General features: G+C 45.2%; 1 protein-coding gene across 1 annotated transcript in view; it reads left to right on the top strand.

Annotated features, from left to right (window-relative positions):
- Positions 1 to 247: 247 nt before the first annotated feature.
- The window catches only part of SIK2 (salt inducible kinase 2), a 108,401-nt gene continuing 86,269 nt past the window's right edge, over positions 248 to 22,379 (top strand). Inside the window, exons 1-3 of the mRNA XM_044277667.1 lie at positions 248 to 328; positions 4,006 to 4,122; positions 6,320 to 6,383. Coding sequence (XP_044133602.1) covers positions 248 to 328; positions 4,006 to 4,122; positions 6,320 to 6,383 — 262 coding nt within the window. The remainder of the gene's footprint in view (positions 329 to 4,005; positions 4,123 to 6,319; positions 6,384 to 22,379) is intronic.

The raw sequence follows: 22,379 nt of genomic DNA on the forward strand, positions 1-22,379 counted from the left end.
CCCCCCACCACACTTGGCCAGACCTGTAAATGGAAGCTTACTTGCCTACTTCCCAGTGCTTGCTCCCCTCTCCTTCAGGCCAGGCCTTCTCCTCTGGGCACCCTCGATGTCAACATCCGGTTTGATATTGCTGCAGCCAATCAGTGGCCGCGGCAGAGACTGGATCCCCTTGAGTCTTGTTACTATGTGTCAGACTCGTGAAGTAAGGGGAGCTGGACACCTCCACTGCCAGCAATTGCCTGCAGACATGTACAGCGAGGGAGCCCAGCAGAGCAGCCCAAGCCTGGAGGAGGAGAAGGAGCGGGGAGCCAGTGCCAGGAGCTGGCAAGTAAGCTTTCAGCCAAACTGGGGGAGGAGGAGGTTGCCAAATTCCCGTCTTCCCCATTCTTGTGCAACCCTTTTAAGAAACCTGCCATTCTCCAAGGCCAACTTCAGGTGGCCATGGTGTGGTCACATTTCATCATCTGTGTTACACCCAGACTAACCATAGTTCTACTAGTTCACTGTAGATATCCATATAAGTTCTGTTCAGTAGAACTACAGGAGAGTAGAGGAACAGCTTATCTATAACATGGTTGTCCATGGACATCCAACAGTTGATGTATTTTAATCGCTGACATAGGATAGTGGGGGCTTTGCTGACACAATAGTTGAGATCACAAGGTTTGGTTGGTCTTCAGCAGATGTTCGATATAAGTAATTGGGCAACCAGATTGACAGTCAGCTTTTTCAAAGACCCAAACTATGAGATAGGAGATTTATAAGCTTTGTGGTCCCGAAAGTCAGGACTGTTGTCCTTTAGCCATAGGGTAATCCTTGCTGTATTAAAGCAATCTCCATCACTAGGCATGTGATTACATTTTCTGTGCCCAGGAGTTGTTCTTTATTCATACAGCAAGACAAGTGAAGTGTTCTTGTCAAGATGGCGTGACGGGTACTCCATTCCAATGTAGTCCTCTGTGAGGACCTTTTAAGACATTTTTATGATACACTATATTATGCCGGGTTTATAAGCGTGTTATTTCTCAGTTGTCTGGTTATTCTTCTGTTTCTTTGCGTTCAGTGACCTCTGGAAAACACTGACTTTAGATGATGATGGTCAATGTTCTCCAGTATGTCAGATTGAGACTCGTTTTTATGTCAACGAAAGGTTAAAAGAAACTCGCTAGGGATAAAAAGTGTGTCCTGGAGGAATCCTGTAGGGTGCGGGAGTAATTGGGCTGTCTGTCGCAATCCCTCTGCTTCCCTGCCAGCTGTCGCTGCATCCCGGAGGAGATGAATATAATTCTGAGAGAGCTTGAATCATGAAATGTCAGCAGCTTTATTCATGGTGAATGTGCGTAGCAACCCAGGCTCTTGCCATGCTCAGCGAGTTCACATACAGCTGGAGGAGGTTCTCGTTACCTGTTATAGGGGACTGTAAAGGCTGGGGTGTAGCTGTAGGAGGTTGTGTAGCATTGTGAGGCTCACCTACAGCGAGGTCGGTCAACATTGTGTATGTCAAACCACTAGAGGAGGCAGTGGAGTCTTATGTGTATGAGACCATACACACAGGTGTGGGGCGCTGTTCACTTCTAAAATATTACTAAGCTAGGGTGCTCTAAATAAGACTTTCCAAGTTCCAAACTGATTTTAGCCTATATGACTCCTCATAGGTTATAGTGATAGGTGGCAGATTTTTGTTGCTGAAATTTTGCAACTGAAAATCTTCTGTACATCTCAATATGGTTTTCTTCAGGCCCCATTTAGATGGATGGAACCAGCGGTGCATCCAGTCTTCCTCTGCCTGAGGCGCTAACTGAAATGACTGCTTTAGGGCTCATTCAGACGGCCGTATGCTGTCAGCAAAAATGCGGATCCGTTTTTTTGCGAATTAGATGCTGTCCCATTTACTTCTATGGGGCCTTCTTCCATTGCACAGCTTATCAAAACAAATGAAACATGTCCTATACTTGTCAGTGAAAATCAGGTCATGGCCCCATTAAAGTCTATGGGTCAGCAAAAGAAAAAAAAAAAAAAAAAAGCTGAAAAGCTAAACTATCCGCAAAAAAAACAGATCAGCATTTTTGCGGACAGCATACGACCGTCTGAATGAGACCTTATTGTTAAAGGCATGCTTGGAAAACATTATACATGTGTTCCCTCAAGATACAATGGCCTCAGGATACAATATTTTCAACATACAATGTTCTTTGTTCTTTTCTGGGCAACCGTACATTGAAACCAGACTCAACATACAATGCCTCAGACTCGGATCCAACCCATCAAGGCCACTTCTCTGGTAGAATAGCCGTATTAGTTGCTAGTTAGCAGATAATCCTGACTGTTATATGTAAGGACTTGTTTTATCTGTCTTAGGCTACTTTCACACTAGCGTTCATAGGTCCGTTCGTGAGCTCCGTTTGAAGGAGCTCATGAGCGGACCCGAACGCCTCCGTCCAGCCCTGATGCAGCCTGAATGGAGCGGATCCGCTCAGACTGCATCAGTCTGGCGGCGTTCAGCCTCCGCTCCGCTCGCCTCCGCACGGACAGGCGGACAGCTGAACGCTGCTTGCAGCGTTCAGCTGTCCGCCTGGCCGTGCGGAGGCGAGCGGATCCGTTTAGACTTGTAATGTAAGTCAATGGGAACGGATCCGCTTGAAGATGTCACTATATGGCTCAATCTTCAAGCGGATCTGTCCCCCATTGACTTTACATTGAAAGTCTGAACGGATCCGCTCAGGCTACTTTCACACTTAGAATTTTTTCTAAGTTATTAATGCAGACGGATCCGTACTGAACGGAGCCTCCGTCTGCATTAATATGATCGGATCCGTTCAGAACGGATCCGATCGAACGCTAGTGTGAAAGTAGCCTTAGTTATCTGCTTATTTTTCTTTAATCTTCATTTTCTCTTATCTTTGACATTTTGGGGCTTTGGAACCGATTACTCAACTTAAAATGGTTTCATCATACAATGTTCGTCCTGGAACCAAGGAATATTGTAACTTGAGGGACCGCTGTATATAGTGCTACAAAACATACTGGTTAATATAGCAATACAGTTGAATATGCAGAGATGATCTCTTCCTCAATGAAAGCACTCAATGCCCAAGGTCTTTCCGCTACCCCTTCCCCCCCCCCCCCCCACACACACACACCTAATGCTGCCTGAGGCGATCGCCTCACCCCGAGGCATGCTATAGTGCAAAAGTAGTAAAAACCAAATAAAACTATACTTACTTGGCACCACTGGAAACGTACTGACCCATACAATAAAAGTACCACGCGAATTATGATGCTCGGTGAGCGTCGTAAAATTTAAAGTGCGAAAAATAGTGGGGTAACTTTTTTGTTTCCATTACCACATGCCAAAAAACTTAGTCAATCAATACGTTGTTTGTACTCCAAAATGGTGTCCCTAAAAACTAGAATTCTATAGAAATAAAAATTTGGCAGAAAAAAAAATTATCCAAAAGAAATCGTATATGTGATGTCCTTTTATTTTGAAAATAATTACGATTTTGCCCAGCCACACCCGTATTCTGGTTTCATTGTATTAAGTAATATTACGCTCAATTTTGGGCCCACACTCTGGGCGCTTACGCTCTGCTTTTGAAACGCAAAGCATTGGCACATGCTCAGGATCGGGCGTTGTTAGCACTTCCTCTTCAGAGCCCAGCTCCCGCCCCTTCCTTCTAGCGCTCCGGGGGAGGTGAGCGCTCGCTATGTGGCCTTGCATCAGCAGAATTGTAAGCGCTAATTCTTTTCACGGGTGTAACTTTTATCCTTGTCTAATATGAAATGTAGTTTGACGTTCTGAAACATTCAAGTGTCACCGATGTGCAAAAGCAGAGGGGGCAGGTCCTTTTTCGCAGCACTGTTCGGCAGAGATGGCTTGTGCAAATGAAAGAGAAGAGTCATTTGAGGGCGTTATTGGCAGATCCATTTAGTAATGCTGTTAGAATTAAATTAAGCGTGAGTCTTGTCCGCTGGCTAATGCTCCGTATTCTGTTGACTCTACAGGTGGCAATAAAGATTATTGACAAGTCTCAGCTGGATGCTGTAAACTTGGAAAAAATCTACAGAGAAGTACAAATCATGAAGATGCTGGATCATCCCCACATTATCAAGCTTTATCAGGTGAGCATACAGTGTACGTTGCGTTAAGGGCTCATGCAACCCACAGTGTAAGGGCTCATGCACACGAACTTAAGGGCTCTGGGCACTCCGTGCTGCGGATGCGGACCCATTGACTTTAATGGGTCCGCGATCCGCAAGATACGGTAAAAGATGAAGCACGGATCAGAAGCTTGCAGAAACACGCCGAAACACTTCCATGGGCTTTCGAGTTTGTGCCTCTGCGCCGCAAAAGATAAGATCTCTTTTGCCGTATCATGCGGATCGCGTACCCATTTAAGTAAATGCACATCCGCAGCATGGAGTGCACGCGCCCGTTGCCCGTGCGTTGCAGACCGCAGCACAGGCACAGAGCCCTTACGTTTGTCGGCATGAGCCCTAATACAGTACCGGCAATGTGAATGAGATTTGTAACATAGTAACATAGTTTATAAGGCCGAAAAAAGACATCTGTCCATCCAGTTCGGCCTTGTATATTTTCCCGTGCAGAAATTAACCTGCCGTGCGGATTTAGAAATCTGCAACATGTTGTTTCTGTGGATCTTTAGGGGAAAACCACACCAAAATCCGCAAGTAACACTGATTTTGGAGTGGAAACACATGAAAATCAGTGTGGAAATTTTGTTTGTAAACCCGCACCACTGTGCTCTAGGATTTTGATATTGATGGCCTAGCCTCAAGATACGTCATCAATATCTGATTGGTGGGGGTCCGACACCCGTCATCTCCACCAATCAGAAGACAGGGTGTCGCCTTAGATGCGACTTCTTGTACCAATATTATGCCTCAAATTTTACGTACAAAAGGGTCTCTCCCTGCACCACATCTTGTGCAGGTCTAATCTGTCTGGGTAAATCTACACCATCTTTAGGATTAGTAAATCTGTCCCCATGTGGTTCATCTGTTCTTGGCTAAAACCACCCCAATTTGCAGCAAAATACTTAAAGGGTTTCTACCACTTGCTTCTGACACATTTGGTTTTCAGACACTAGCGATCCGCTAGTGTCTGATGTACCATACAAGCTAATTATTATATTAATCCGTTCGGCCGTTTGGTTAAAAAAAAAGCACTTTTATATTTATGCAAATGAGCCTCTAGGTGCTATGCGGCCGTTTTTCCAGCACCTAGAGGCTCCGTCTACCTTGCTAAACTGCCGCCCAGCTCCTCGCTCCAGCACGCCCAGGAGCAGTGGAAATGTCTGAGCACGGAGCGATCAGACATTGACTGCGCCTGCGCCGAATGCCTCCGAATGCCGCGACGAACGGCGCAGGCGCGAGATTTCGGAAGGCAGAAGCAGGGGGAGGATCGATTTGAGTTGAAGATGGGCGTGCTGGAGCGAGGAGCTGGGCGGCAGTTTAGCAAGGTAGACGGAGCCTCTAGGTGCTGGAAAAACGCCTGCATAGCACCTAGAGGCTCATTTGCATAAATATAAAAGTCCTTTTTTTTAACCAAACGGCCGAACGGATTAATATAATAATTAGCTTGTATGGTACATCAGACACTAGCGGATCGCTAGTGTCTGAAAACCAAATGTGTCAGAAGCAAGTGGTAGAAACCCTTTAAGCTTTGCCAAGTGGCACACTGCCGAGTAAGGCCTCTTTCACACGACCGTATGGCTTTTTCAGTGTTCTGCGGTCCGTTTTTCATGGAACCGTTGTTCCATTTTTTTGTTTCAGTTTCTGTTCTGTTTTTCCGTATTTCTGTATGGCATATACAGTATGCAGTAATTACATAGAAAAAATTGGGCTGGGCATAAAATTTTAATAGATGGTTCCACAAAAACATAACTGATACGGAAGACACACGGATGCATTTCCGTATGTGTTACATTTTTGTGTTTTTTTGCGGACCCATTGACTTGAATGGAGCCACGGAACGTGATTTGCGGGCAATAGTAGGACATGTTCTATATTTCAACGGAACGGAAATACGGAAACGGAATGCATACGGAGTACACTCCGTGTTTTTTTTTTGCGGAACCATTGAAATGAATGGTTCCATATACGGAACGCAAAAAACGGCCTGTAAGCAGAAAAAAAAACGGTTGTGTGAAAGAGGCCTAAGAGTGCGGCCGAATTGTGGAGGTGCTTTTGAGGTGTAGAGCATGCAAGTGATTGAATATAGAGAGTGATGCAAATATTATGATTCTAAAGAAAAAAATACAATTTTCAAACACATTTTTTTCATTTTCTGTGGTAGGTTATGGAAACCAAAAACATGCTTTATCTTGTCACAGAATATGCCAAAAACGGAGAGATATTCGGTAAGTGCGATCTTGTTCATTCAGTGCCTACTATTGGGATCTGCTGAGTGTATGAACACATGGGCCTATTACGCCGCACAATTGTCAGGAGCAAGCTTTTATAGGAATGCTCATTCCCATTAATAAGTCCATATAATCGAGAGCCGATTGGCTCGAATTGTTGGCTGATGGGCATCTTTTATCAGTATGAAAGATACCTGATTATTGGCATTGCATCTCCATGTGTAATCAGGGATGTGCTGCCGATAATCAACAGAACTTAAAGGGACACTGACAGGCCCAAAAAGCATATTTAGGGGTATATATGACAGTATAGGTCTTATAAAGGGTATTAGAATCATCTAAGTATCCCCCCTGCCCACCTCATAAATACAGTAAAAATAAGTTTTATAACCTGCTTTCCTGGTGTTCAATCTGCCCAAGGGGCGGTGCTTCATATCAATTTGCGCCCAGCCAGCCTTGCCACAACTGCCGTTTGAAGCGCCGCCCAGCTCATCAATATTCACTGAGCTGGGCGGCTACTCTGAAGCGCTGTACTAGTGTCCCCGGCCATCTTCAGCGCATGCGCCCGGCACCCTCACTGGCCGGGATCGCATTGCGTGTCTGCTTTATGCGCATGCGGGGCGCTGCTGTGCCCGGCGCATGCGCATAAAGCAGACGCGCAATGCGATCCAGGCCAGTGAGGGTGCCGGGCGCATGCGCATAAAGCAGGCGCGCAATGCGATCCCGGCCAGTGAGGGTGCCGGGCGCATGCGCTGAAGATGGCCGGGGACACTAGTACAGCGCTTCAGAGTAGCCGCCCAGCTCAGTGAATATTGATGAGCTGGGTGGCGCTTCAAACGGCAGTTGTGGCGAGGCTGGCTGGGCGCAAGTTGATATGAAGCTCCGCCCTTTGGGCAGATTGAACACCAGGAAAGCAGGTTATAAAACTTCAGATTACTGTATTTATGAGGTGGACAGGGGGGATACTGAGATGATTCTAATACCCTTTATAAGGCCTATACTGTCATATATACCCCTAAATATGCTTTTTGGGCCTGTCAGTGTCCCTTTAAGGAGGGAGGAATGACTCTCCTTTAGTTCAGTTTGCATCGGCCTGTGTAGTCAGGCTAGTGTAAACGAGCGCCGATGGATGTGTTGTTATCTATCGTTGCTTGCACCACCTCAGCATCGTGCAGTATAGCACAGCTCTTGCTGTCATGTAAACTTATTGGGCATTATCCTTGGAAGTGGATTTCTCTTTCAGATAAGACTGCACTGGGAATATTGGCTTCCTCGTGTACAGACAGTGTAGTTTGTCTTACTATTTAGATATTTCACATTTCACACATTTTAATCCCAGGAATTTGCCAGGCATGTCCAGGTCTGGCATTGGCTAGCACTGTAATCGGATGCTCAGAGAATGTAGTGACTCTTCATGCAGTGCATCTGCCACCCTATATAGAGCTGCACTTTTTCCTTCTCTCTAGGAAAAGATAATCTAGATCTCAGTCCTGAAGTCTTTCCAAGGTGCGCATAGGAAAAAAAAAAACAAAAAAAAAAACACAACTTTTTTTATTTTGTTTAATATGCCATATGACCACAATCACAGTGACGGTTCAGTTCCACCTTCTCTCTTCCACCAATACAGAGAAATTAAAATTGTCTGGGTTGTGTACGGCACCACTGGTGACGAGCACGGCGTTCTTTAGCAGCATTTTGCTTTTCAGCATTCAGCTTTTCTCCCGGGCCTCTGTGCGAAAGCAACACCTGGGCTTACCAGTCAGCCGCCAAGGATGCCGCATGCTGTTAGATTTCATAATGCCACCAAATTGGTTGTGTGGGTATCTCCGGTGTGAAGGCTCAGGTCAGATTCCAAACTCTGCATGCCTTGCTGATGCTGGAAATTGCATAATACCCCCTGAACACGGTAATGCCATATGCATGGAGCCTGTACAAAAACATACTGATTCCCTACAGTGCCTGTGTATTACAGACTCGTGGGCACTGTGCATGTGGCCTATAGTGCCACCTTACAGAAACGTACTCTAAGAGAATACCTCCGAAATACGGCAGGGGTTGGGACCCCCTTATAAAATGCAACCTCTGTATGAAAGCAGAGGACACATAGGGCCAAAGATACATTATACAATGGTATGTGTGAGGCCTAGCTTAATTGCATTGATTATTGGCTATAATCTTGATGGATTAGGATCACACCCTGCAGGCACCATGGCTTTCACAGTTGAAGCCGTAAGACCTTAGGGTCTTTGCACAGTTGTGGCCTCTGTATAAAATGGATGCCCACATTAATTTTAACGGGGTCCATTGATGTTCTCAGGTTTCCTGCAGCACTGTGCCATCCTTGCTGTCAAAACTACCAGAAAGTTTTGGCAGAAGCGTCCCAAATGCATCCTTAAAGGGGTTTTACGGTCCATATATGTTCATCACCTATCCTGGGCATAGGCCGCCAATATCTGATTGGCGGAGGTCCAACACCCCACAGAGATGTGAATGGGAGCAGGGCTGCAATAATCAGCTCCATCCACTACACAAAACAGAAATGCTGCAGAACAGCTGATCGGTGGGATGTTGGGCCTCCACCGATCCTGAGGATAGGCCCCTTGAAAGGCTTTGTGGATCTATGGCTATTTTTTTTTTTTTTTTATGCATATTTGGGCTTCTAAACATTTTTGTTATAGGTTTTTATTGGAAAAATCTTTTACACCTTTTGGGCTTCTACAGTCGTGGCCAAAAGTTTTGAGAATGACACAAATATTAGTTTGCTTTTAGATCTTTGTTTCAGTTGTTTCTGTGATTTAGTGAAATATAATTACACGCACTTCATATGTTTCAAAGGCTTTTATCGACAATTACATGACATTTATGCAAAGAGTCAGTATTTGCAGTGTTGGTCCTTCTTTTTCAGGACCTCTGCAATTCGACTGGGCATGCTCTCAATCAACTTCTGGGCCAATTCCTGACTGATAGCACCCCATTCTTTCATAATCACTTCTTGGAGTTTGTCAGAATTAGTGGGTTTTTGTTTGTCCACCCGGCTCTTGAGGATTGACCACAAGTTCTCAATGGGATTAACATCTGGGGAGTTTCCAGGCCATGGACCCAAAATGTCAACGTTTTGGTCCCTGAGCCACTTAGTTATCACTTTTGCCTTATGGCACGGAGCTCCATCGTGCTGGAAAATGCATTGTTCTTCACCAAACTGTTGTTGGATTGTTGGAAGAAGTTGCTGTTGGAGGGTGTTTTGGTACCATTCTTTATTCATGGCTGTGTTTTTGGGCAAAATTGTGAGTGAGCCCACTCCCTTGGATGAGAAGCAACCCCACACATGAATGGTCTCAGGATGCTTTACTGTTGGCATGACACAGGACTGATGGTAGCGCTCACCTTTTGTTCTCCGGACAAGCCTTTTTCCTGATGCCCCAAACAATCGGAAAGAGGCTTCATCGGAGAATATGACTTTGCCCCAGTCCTCAGCAGTCCATTCACCATATTTTCTGCAGAAGATCAATCTGTCCCTGATTTTTTTTTTTTGGGAGAGAAGTGGCTTCTTTGCTGCCCTTCTTGACACCAAGCCATCTTCCAAAAGTCTTCGCCTCACTGTCCATGCAGATGCGCTCACACCTGTCTGCTGTCATTCCTGAACAAGCTCTGCACTGGTGGCACTCCGATCCCGCAGCTGAATCCTCTTTAGGAGGCGATCCTGGCGCTTGCTGGACTTTCTTGGACGCCCTGAATCCTTCTTAACAAGAATTGAACCTCTTTCCTTGAAGTTCTTGATGATCCTATAAATTGTTGATTGAGGTGCAATCTTAGTAGCCACAATATCCTTGCCTGTGAAGCCATTTTTATGCAACGCATCGATGGCTGCACGCGTTTCTTTGCAGGTTACCATGGTTAACAATGGAAGAACAATGATTTCAAGCATCACCCTCCGTTTAACAGGTCAAGTCTGCCATTTTAACCCAATCAGCCTGACATAATGATCTCCAGCCTTGTGCTCGTCAACATTCTCACCTGAGTTAACAAGACAATTACTGAAATGATCTCAGCAGGTCCTTTAATGACAGCAATGAAATGCAGTGGAAAGGTTTTTTTTGGGATTAAGTTAATTTTCATGGCAAAGAAGGACTATGCAATTCATCTGATCACTCTTCATAACATTCTGGAGCAAAAACTTAAGCAGCAACTTTCTCCAATTTCCAATATTTATGTAATTCTCAAAACTTTTGGCCACGACTGTACATCTGCAGTATTCACACTATATAGCAGCTGCAGAAAACTATTCTGTGATGTCACCCAACTCCAGTCTGACTGATGCTGAACCCTCTAATAAGCTGAATCCTGCCCAAGTTCAATCTTGATTTAAGCATAACGCTGGGTTCACACCTGAGCGTTCGCGATGGAGCGCTCTGTATGCGCGATTGTACGGGCGTTTGCAATCGCGCATACAGAGACAAGCGAACGCCCATTGTCGCGCGTTCTCGGAAGTCTATGTACGGGAACGCGCGACAAGACGCCCCAAAGAAGCTCATGTACTTCTTGGGGCGTCGGGCGTTTTACAGTGCGATCGTACGCGCTGTAAAACGCTCAGGTGAGAACCATTCTCATAGGGAATCATTGGTTCTTGCCTGTTGAGCGTTTTACAGCGCGTAGGAACGCTCTGTAAAACGCTCAGGTCTGAACCCAGCCTTAATCAGCCCAGAAGAGCGTTCAGCAGAGGTCAGAAGGTTGTCAGAGAACAAGCTGTCAGCCTAATGGATTTATCACAGCTTTCTGCAGCTTCTATACAGTGTGAAATATAGCGGCTGTAGAAGGTAAATGTTTTTAATAGAAACATATTGCAGTAAGTGTTTAATAGCCTCAAATGCATGTACTGTAAAAAATAAATTAAGAAGTTTACTCCAAAGGTGTCCGTAGCCTTTAAAATGTGGGCCTCGTGTTGACGTAATTTTATCTCCATTTGAATTCTCCATTACCGTTTATTACACTGAAATGGAAACTTTTTTTTTTTGGTTATTTCCCAAGAAATATATGTAACTCCACGCCAGAAAAAAAAAAAATTCATTTTCCATTTCTAGGAGCCCCCTGAAAGCCGCTCTGTTTGTTTTCTACCGCGATTATGCTTCATTGGAGAGATCCAGGAAGTCCTAATGACGTTGCTCCTCTACCTGACTAATTCATTCCGGCTTAATTGTTTTAACATTTGCTTCCTGTACTTCAGAGCTTGAAAACAGGGATTTTCTTCTGCTCCTGACCTTAAATGATCAGCGCGTCTATCTTGGAGATCCCCGACCATTTCCAAATCAACTTCTGTTTATGCAGTTTTAATGTGAGGACACTCCTGATAAGAGAACAGCCGCCACGCAGCGATTTTTCACTTCCCTGTGAGGTTTTTCTTCACCTTTCCTTAGTTATTGCAACTTTTTATTTTTTAATCTGTACATTTTTATTAACTATAAGCAGTCTGCATATGTACGTCAGCGGGGCCTAGTGGGTGCTAGAATATCATACATTCTGCATTATTAGATGGTCATAGAAATACATATAACTTGTAAGGGTAGAACCAAAAGGAAGGTGGCCCAAAACTAAATGTTACAGGGGTTATCCCATGACTAATGTGAAAAATGTAATTCATACGTAATCTAATACAGGGCGACCACTTTCTAGCAAAGCTAGAACCAGCCCTGCACCTTACATGGATCCAGAGATCTCCCCAATCATTGCTCCAATTGTTCTGCTGGATTTATGTCAGGCTGTCAGTTTATGGGGTGTGTCCTTTCTACTGCAACTGGTGGCAGTTGAAGGATGGAACGGAGCATGCTTCCATCTCAGTTAGCTGGACAAGAAATTAGAAAAAAGAGAAAACGGCAGGTGGCGCTAAACCGACAGATTTCATTGAATAACTTAGAGGCTATAATTTTAAATTACATGCAATTACAAAAGTATTCAGAATCAGGTGCTGGTTTGAAAGCTGTAGAATATTTTTCCTCCTTTAACTAAAAAAAATCTGCTGCTATAATTGTTTTTATTTTCATGGAAAATTACTGTTTGATACGTTGCTAATCCCCTAGAATCCTGTATTTTACCTACTTTCTTTGTAGTTGCTCCTCTGGTCAAGATCCACTTCATAGTCAATGATGATACTTTGGTTCTTGCCGATGATGACTTTGCTCCATGTTTGAGAAAGAAAGCCAAGATGAGGTGCAATCTTCTACATCACAAGACCCTTGGTTTTGTGGATAGGAATTTAATCGGTGGCAGAAGTGAATTGTCAATTGCACTTTAATTGCTTAAATACATTCTCCAGATTTATACGCTGTATTCTCTGTTACATGGATTGCAGGATAAAACTTACCAGGAAAGATTAAAGGGAACCTGTCACCGGGATTTTGTGTATAGAGCTGAGGACATGGGTTGCTAGATGGCCGCTAGCACATCCGCAATATCCAGTCCCCATAGCTCTGTGTGCTTTTATTGTCTTACGTTTAGACCATCCTCTTCACCTAAAACAGGCGTAGAAAATGATGAATGAGACGGGCCTGCCCCCTTCCACGTCACGCCTACAATTTTAGACCTGGCGTGAGCGGGGAAAAGCCTCAGATAGCGGTGCAACTAACCATTGCACTGTCATCTGCGCCTGAAATACGCCAGATTGATAAATTACCCCCTAAATTTCTGGTTTATACACAGCAGCCAGTCTGAGGGGGCAGAGCTGCAGGGGGAGGGACAGAGCAGCATTCTGGACCAATAATGAGAGAGGAGGCATGTCTCAAACTACCGCAGACTCCCTGTAGGCACTGTAGTTAAACTGTAGTCACAGATCACAGCTCTGCCCTGATGGAGCTGAGCTAAAAAGCAGCCAAGCAGTGAGACCTGAGGGAAATAAATAGCTAATTCAGGTGATATATATTTTTTTTTTTGTAATTGAATAGGTAAGTGCACCAGCTACCCCTCTGGGAATGGTTACTATAGCAACTGCTTACGATAGGAATTATAGAACAATTCCAGCTTATTGATATTAAAATCATCTATATTGATATTGAAAATATCCAGGCAGTTTGCTATATATTTTGCCCACTATTTTAAAGGGTTTTTCTGATTATCTTAAAGATTCACGACCACCAATGAATTGGCCACTAGGCACAGTCTCATGTCTGGACGTGTGAAAATATCACACATTGACGGCCTACCCTAAGAGACCCGGTCCACCATGGGTGTTGTGTGGAGCTTAGATTAGAGCCGTGGCGGTCTGGATGTTAAATCTATAATATGGGGACATTGAATTCTACTGACTGAAACCGGCATGCTGGAAATACCTGTAGTTACAAAATGGACTACTCCTGTAAGTCTGAAGTCAAATGGTTGCATTTACACTGGAAAAAAATAAATAAAAAGCATCCACAAAATGCCTACACTTAACAGATGCCCCGCTAGCTCACAATTCAGTTCATGTTTTCCCAAATTGACACAAATAGCTGGATTCCATTTATTTCACATTACGGCAAATGCAAGTTTTCTGTGAACTGCTTTATAGAGAATGGGTTTCAATTTTTTATTTTTAGCTACTCATAAAATGCCATTTTAGTTATTGCCTCCATAATTCTAGCGAGGAAAATATGCAGAAGCTTTTTCCTTATATGTAAATTGTTTGCTTATTCAGCCATGTCAGCCATCTAGGAGTGAGCCGAGCACCATAACAAGCACAAGATGTTGTGGTGCCGAGCCCAACGCTGAGAATACGGGCTGTCGATGGAACCAGAACGTTCTACTGGTTCATCAACTAGCTGTCTGAACTCTTACACTATGGATGCTGGGATGGTTGGCTAGTAGATTTAATTCTAGCATCTTATCCATAGATAACTGTGCGAAAATGTCATTATTATTCCTGCAATTATTGTATATTGCATGTGATACCAGCACGTAAAAAGGTTTTGGGGGATTACCGCAGATATGCTTCATAATAGTTTACCTTTTCCCCATGGTTTTTTTTCAATGTGAACTCTCCCGACCCATTTTTACCATATAGACCAATCCCTATTTTCTTTCCATCCTGTATGTCGCACTTCCTGTTGCTTTATCCAACCAAACCCATGATGCACTTCTCCTTCCTGTGTCACAGCTTCAGCACCGCCCCTAACAACGTCCAGCTAGTTTATAGCTCCTCCCACACAGGTAGTTACATAGACACTACCCTATCACTGCCCCGCCCATGGACATAACATCACAGGAAATAAGAAAGAGCTGCACGGACATGGTCATGTGACCACAGCCCAGAACGGGAGATAGGAGCAATAAGGATAAAAGAAATACATTACAGAAATACAGCGACCTTCATCAATGATTATTTTTAGGGTAAATGCAACGGACAATCCGCACTGAAATCTGCAGGTGTTCGCATGGAAATCCGTGTGGTCAATCCACATTAATTGGCGCGGATTTGATGCTGATTTGGTGAGGATTATCCACATGTGGATTAGGGCTGAAACGATTTCTCGATTGAATCAAGTAATTCGACGCAAAAAAATCCTTGATGCAAATTTTTTGCATCGAGGATTCGTTTGTGTCATGTGACCACGGAGCTGGAGTGAAGAGCTTGCTATTACTTACCGCTTCGTGGTCACCTGCCGGCCCGTACCGCGCTGCACTGGATCCTGACACATCGTCAGGTCATAGTGCATGTAAGCGCGTACTATGACCTGATGCTGTGCGACGTCAGGATCCAGTGCAGCGCGTGGAGAAGAATAGGAAGGAGCTGTGGAGCGACGCCCCTACAAGAAAGGTAAGTATTTTATTTCACTGGCGCTGGGGACATGGCACTGAAGGGGGACAGCCGGCAATGGATGACATGGAGGGGCAGATGGGAGTGGGGGACATGGAGGGGCTGATCTGATGGGAGTGGGGGACATGGAGGGGCTGATCTGATGGGAGTGGGGGACATGGAGGGGCTGATCTGACGGGAGTGGGGGACATGGAGGGGCTGATCTGACGGGAGTGGGGGACATGGAGGGGCTGATCTGACGGGAGTGGGGGACATGGAGGGGCTGATCTGATGGCACTGGGGGACAGGGGGACATGGCAATGGATGGCATGGAGGGGTTGAAGGCACTGGGGGAAAGGAGTTGATGACACTGGGGGAGTGGAAGTGAAGGCACTGGAGTGGGGGGGCTGAGTAGGGCTGAAACGATTATTCGAATAACTTGATTAAATCGAGTCAAAAAATTCATCGATGCAGTTTCCCTGCATCGAGTAATCGTTACATCACATGATCATGGAGTGGGAGTGAAATTAAGCGTCTCACTCACCGCTTCCGTGTCCTCCGGAGGCCAGAGAGGCAGGACTGAGCCGGCCGGCACAGCGGAGGGAGGAGGGGGGAGGAGGGAGTCCCTCCCTCCCCACTGTGCGCGACTGCCACTGAACACCAATGAGGAGGAGGGGAGGGACTGTGGCCACTGCGCCACCAATGAATGTGCCGGCCATATCCCACAGGGTCCCCCCCCCCCCCCATCATTGGTGGCAGTTTGCAGTTCCGATCGGAACCCCAGCAGTGTAATGCGGGGGCTCTGATCGGTTACCATGGCAGCCAGGAGTCACGCTACTGAAGTCCTGGCTGCCATGGTATGTTAGTGAGCAGAGAGCAGCGCATTATACTCGCGTGCGCTGTGGCCGCCGGTCGCTCCTTCTGTCTGTGCGGCGGATTGCTAATGTTTACAGCATTAGCAATGCGCCGCACAGACCTATGAGAAGGAGCGACCGGCAGCCACAGCGCACGTGAGTATAATGCGCTGCTCTCTGCTCACTAACATACCATGGCAGCCAGGACTTCAGTAGCGTGACTCCTGGCTGCCATGGTAACCGATCGGAGCCCCAGCATTACACTGCTCGGGCTCCGATCGGAACTGACACTGCCACCAATGATGGGGGGGAGGAGGGGGACCCTGTGGCCACTGCCACCAATGATTAATACTGGGGAGGGAAGGGGGGGGGGGTTTGCGTTACCAGAGGGTGCAGATCAGAGGCTGGGGGCAGGCAGATCAGAGGCTGGGGGGAGGCAGATGGAGAGAGAGTGGTTAATGGAGGCTGCAGACACCACCTTGGCATGTATAAAGTTATTGGTTTAGAGAGGGGTTAATGAAGGCACCTCCAAGGTGCTTTCATTAACCTCTTCAAACCAATAACTTTATACATGCCCATTGGGTTTGGAGGGGTTAATGGAAGCACCTTGGCATTAGGCATGTATAAAGTTATTAACCCCTTCAAACCAATAACTTTATACATGCCTAATGCCAAGGTGCTTCCATTAACCCCTCCAAACCAATAACTTTATACATGCCAAGGTGCTTCCATTAACCCCTTCAAACCAATAACTTTATACATGCCAAGGTGCTTCCATTAACCCCTTCAAACCAATAACTTTATACATGCCTAATTACGTACGTTATTTTAAGTAGCTTTTTCTTATTAGATTACTCGATGAATCGAGAAATATAATCGATAGAATACTCGATTACAAAAATATTTGTTTACTGCAGCCCTAGGCTCATGGCACTGGGGGATACTGGAGCTGATGGCACTGGGGGAACTGATGCACTTGAGCTGATCGCTGATGAGTTTTTATAAAGGAAAACAGTCTATTAATTCAATTTTTCTTATTAGATTACTCGATTAATCGTAAAAAATAATCAATAGAAATTAGAATACTCTATTACTAAAATAATCGTTTTCTACAGCCCTAATGTGGATTTTACTGTCCCAATTGAAGTGATTAGAGAAAATCCGGGCAGAAAAAAAATAAAATAAATTGACATGCTGCGGATTTTAAAATCCGCGCAGAAAAAAATCTGCATTGTGTGCATGAGAATTTCAAACTCTCATAGAATACAATGTACATCACCTATGGTGTGGATTTTCTGCACGCAATCCTGATCGAGTGCTTTTAGTCTAAAGGATGTTGATGCAACGCTGAAAATCCCATTAAAGGGATTGTCCTGGATTTGAAAAACATAGCTGCTTTCTTGCAAAAACAGGGCGACCAATATCCACAGGCTGAGTGCGGTATTGCAGCTCTGCCCCATTTTCACCAATGGCACCGAGCGGCAATACCACATGGATGGGTGTGGTGCTGTTTTTTTTTTAGAAGAAAGCGGCCATGGTTTTCTAATCCGGGACAATCCCTTCAATGTTGTGCAGAAAATATTCCAATAAATAGATGAACAAAAACGCTCTGTAATTTCTTTTCAAGCGCGGCATGATTGCCTTTAACCGATCTAATTGCTGTTTGTTTGGCGTTTCCCACGAATTTCCCACTCCATCGAGTAGATATGGGCTCTGCGGTTTAGTTCCTTTTGTTTGAATGGTTTTATTTTTCTGCATCAACACCTGGAACCGACATTTACATCAGTACATGTAGCTGCCCCCCCCCCCCCCCCCCCCTTAAATGGCAAGAATGAGGTCTGAGGTCACCACTTGCATAGCATTAGGAGCTCCACAGCCACCCAGCGTGCTGGAGCTTAGGTTACTGCAGCCAGGTAAGTCCTGATGCTACACTTGCCAGTGTAGCGTGCAGTGTCATGTGGAATGCTTTGGAAGGAAGGGGTTAAGCAGCACGCTCTGACCCATTCACGTTGCTTCCAGGGTGCGCTCAGGCTGACAAAGAACAGATCCATCATGATATCACTACCTTTCCCACGTGTGCACTAGATCAACAGCCGTCAAAGTGAAGGAACAATTTCCTTTTCTTTCTGAGTAGTTCCTGCCAGTTGCTACAAACTCGCTCATTTTCTTTCTTCGGCTGGTTATATATGTTTATCTTATATCGTAACTTGGGATCCTGTATCCTCCAGTACAAAGCGGAGGAGGAAAGGCTCCTGGAACAGCTCAACTCCTCTCAGATCTCTCTTACAGCTCTGCTACAGTTTATACGGTTTGCGGTAGAACAGGCGAGCAGTTGTAATTCTCTTATCCCATTGACCTTAGTGGGGGGGGGGCGCATTCTGATGACTTTCATTTATAGACTTGCAATTTTTTTTCCTTCTAAACTTGAGAGCATTGAACTGGTACAAGACCGGACTGGAATTTTGTCCAGTTCTGATAGGTTCTGTGTGCTGGACAGGCTCGGACTGGCCCACAGTGGAACAGGTGGGCCCCCAGCACAACATATCAGCCAGCCTATATCCATATAAAAACAGGGTAGATTATTTAACAAGCTACCCAATTTATTATTATAGAGGAATCGGGTGACTAAGACCGCTTCTAGGTACAGAAGCAGTCCACGAGTATCGTCTATCCATAACTTCCCGAAGTTATTGACCCCATAATCAATCATCTTGAGTATCTCATTGCTGCCTGCTGCTGTATAAGAAGGTAGTATTTGCATGTAGCTGTATGGTAGGTCCCTGGAATTGTACTGGTGGGCCTTAGGGCTGTATTAGACCTAGCGATCATGCAGGCGATTGTTGGGAAGGAAGCGTTCCCTCCCACCTGCTCGCTAGCGGAGGAGACCACTTCTATTACATGCAGCGCTCTCCTCCTCAGTATAGGGGAGAATGATCGTTATGCCATCGCTCGTCCCCATGCTGTCTAGTTGTTTGCCGGCAGCAGATTGTGATTGGACAGCGCAATCTGCCGGTGGCAAATTGTGATCTTCCAGCATGCTGAAAATAAATCACAATTTGCCAATGAACGAACGTTTGCTCGTTCATCGGGTAATCGGTGGCAGTACTAGACAGCCAGATGATCGCTAACAAACGTTACTACGAACACTCGCTAGTGATCATCTGGCAGAAAATTTGCCAGTGTAATACAGGCTTTAGGCACCCTGGTCCGGCACTGGTACTGGATATATTGTGATATGATGCGAATACATAGAAATTATTTATAGATGCAAAAGAAAAAAAAAAGATTGTACTTAATAAAACCAGTAAAAAGTGAGGGTATAAGCCATTAAAGGGATACTCCAATGATAGACCCTATTGGGGAACACACTGCGGTTTTCATAACTCCCCATAGACTATAATATCGAGTGTAGCCAACTTCACCCACCTCTTCCCCTTTGCGGATGGGTCCTGCTGGGTTCAGTAAACGTAGTGGTGGGACCCGCCATCGACCATGCATCCCTAAGATGCAACATAAATATCTCAAGTCAAAACATCCGTTTTGAAAATATGGAACTGCTCGAGTAGCAATCCTCAATAAATGGATTTTTATCAGCATCAGCCTTTTAGGAAAAAAAAAACCTTTTAGGATTGGAATATATTTCTTGCTTCTCTGTATGCAAATGAAGAAATCTACTTCATACCAGCCAGACCAGGGACTTCTCCAAAAGAAGGGCCATCCTCACCACGGAAGAGCAAGGTACTGGTTGGCCGGGAGAGATGCCTTGGATGCAGCTCTGGGTGCTGGTACTGGTTCCCTGAGAAGAGACCCAGCGGGTGTATGGAGACTGACCTCCGGAAATGATCCATGGGAAATAAAGGATGTAAATTGACTCTCCTCCAACACAGAGAAAACTTCCTCATATCAGTCAAACCAGAGAGTCATCCAAAAGTAAGAGACTGCCATCTGTACGCAGCTGTTTAGGGGTTCTTACCCCTCATCAGTACCGAGAAGGTTACTGGACGAGATGCCATAGATGGGTACTGGTTCTCAATGAAGAGAACCAGCAGGTGTATACAGACAGGCATCGGGAAATGGGAAAAAAAATATGTAAATGAGGCTCAGCCAAAAAGAAGAGACTCCCATCTGTAGACTGTGTCATACATCCTTGTACAGGCTCAGCTTGCTTTACAACAGCCTGTATTCTGCAGTCCAACCTCTACTCTGTATAGCTGAGCAGTCTGAACCATGCATTTGCCAAGAGCAGACATGTTCTTGATGTCTACAACTTCACAAGCACTGTGCTTAGGCCTCTTTCACACTTGCGTTGTCCGGATCCGGCGTGTACTCCACTTGACGGAATTACACGCCGGATCCGGAAAAACGCAAGTGTACTGAAAGCATTTGAAGACGGATCCGTCTTCAAAATGCTTTCAGTGTTACTATGGCACCCAGGACGCTATTAAAGTCCTGGTTGCCATAGTAGTAGTGGGGAGCGGTATACTTACAGTCCATGCGGCTCCCGGGGCGCTCCAGAGTGACGTCAGAGCGCCCCATGCGCATGGATGACGTGCCATGTGATCACGTCATCCATGCGCCTGGGGCGCCCTGACGTCACTCTGGAGCGCCCCAGGAGCCGCACGGATGGTAAGTATACTGCTCCCCCGCTCCCCGCTACACTTTACCATGGCTGCCAGGACTTTAGCTTTTTTAGAGTGGTTACCATGGCTGCCGGGACGCTAAACGTCGTATCCGGCAATGCGCCGAAACGACGTTTAGCTTAAGGCCGGATCCGGATCAATGCCTTTCAATGGGCATTCATTCCGGATCTGGCCTTGCAGCAAGTCTTCAGTTTTTTGGGCCGGAGCAAAAAGCGCAGCATGCTGCAGTATTTTCTTCGGCCAAAAAACATTCCGGTCCTGAACTGAAGACATCCTGATGCATCCTGAACGGATTTCTCTCCATTCAGAATGCATTAGGATAATCCTGATCAGGATTCTTCCAGCATAGAGCCCCAACGACGGAACTCTATGCCGGATCCGGACAACGCAAGTGTGAAAGAGCCCTTACTTGGCAGCTTCTGAATGAGATTAAGCAGTTACATAGCAACAGGAGGAGCAGCAGGCAGGTGACTACCCGGGATCTTCCTACACCTTTGTAGACCAACATAGTCACCCATAATCTGCATTCTCTCTCCCAGTAATTCTCAGACCTGGTGTACCAGTTAGTTTCATCTGTGGTTTGATATTTGATAAGAAGCTTTGTTTGCCAGACCTTTTCAGAAGTTGCACATAATTTTTTATTTATTTTTGTTGCTATTTTTGTCATTGGTTCAGGATGTAAAGTGAAACTCGCTCCTTGTCGTCCTTACTAATAAAACGTAGAAGTTACATCTGTTCTGGGACACCCCGCTCTTGTTGTGTTGTAGAATTGTATTTATTAGTAACTTCATGTTCTGGATTAAAGTAGCAGTGCTGCCATATAATCCTCGTCCAATCCTATTTCTAACCCGTCTCCGCTTGGACATCGTTCAGGATATTACTCGTACTGCTCACTGACAACTAATGAACTGTTTCTCCTTTCGGCAGGGGCTTAGTCAGCAGAACTGAGCCTTCTCTTCATTCTTAACCAGCCGTCTGGCATTGTGTAGCTGTGACCTGGCCCGATTATCACGTGACAGAATGGTGTGTGTCACTACTGTCATATCAATAAATGACACAATCTTTTCAGGAAATCCTATGCACTTGTAAATATGGCCTTTGGCGAAAGGCCATGGACACCTTTGGGGCCATTTTTTTTATTTATTATTGCATGCTATTTATCGTGGGCTAAAAAAAACTTTCAGTTGGTGTTGATGATGAATTTTCGCCAGTTTGTCTTCAGTTTCACTGTATCTGCAGACTGTTTCTTCTCCTCCCTGAATTCCGTCCGAGCACTGCCCTGAGGTCTTGAAATTCACCCATTAAAGTCTTATCACGTTATCACTATTTATGGGCAGTCGGAGAAGTACGGATTTGGCTGCAGCTCTCTGAGGGAGTCCAGAGAGAAGGAGAAGCAACGCTCCGCAGTTGCAGTCAACCTGAAGGATGGCGAAGGCAAACTATTATATTTTTTTTTTTTTAAAGGAAGATCAATTAAAAAATATATATTTTGATCCCAAGATATGTAGAATACAGTAATAAAAAAATTCTCCCAAAGGTGTCGATTAGCCGTTTTTTCCTTCCATGCACCTGTGGTTTAGGGATAGCAGAAGGTTACTCATACGGAGGTTACATGCAGATCTGTGGATACTTGTTCATTCTCGATTTGACTTCAACTGGAAAAAATTTACATCCATGTGGTATTCTATGCAAAAATAGTGTCCCACAGAGGTATAGCAACCTCCATGGGATAACATTTGCA

This window comes from Bufo gargarizans, chromosome 2, assembly GCF_014858855.1.
Source record: "Bufo gargarizans isolate SCDJY-AF-19 chromosome 2, ASM1485885v1, whole genome shotgun sequence".
Classification (NCBI taxonomy): domain Eukaryota; kingdom Metazoa; phylum Chordata; class Amphibia; order Anura; family Bufonidae; genus Bufo; species Bufo gargarizans.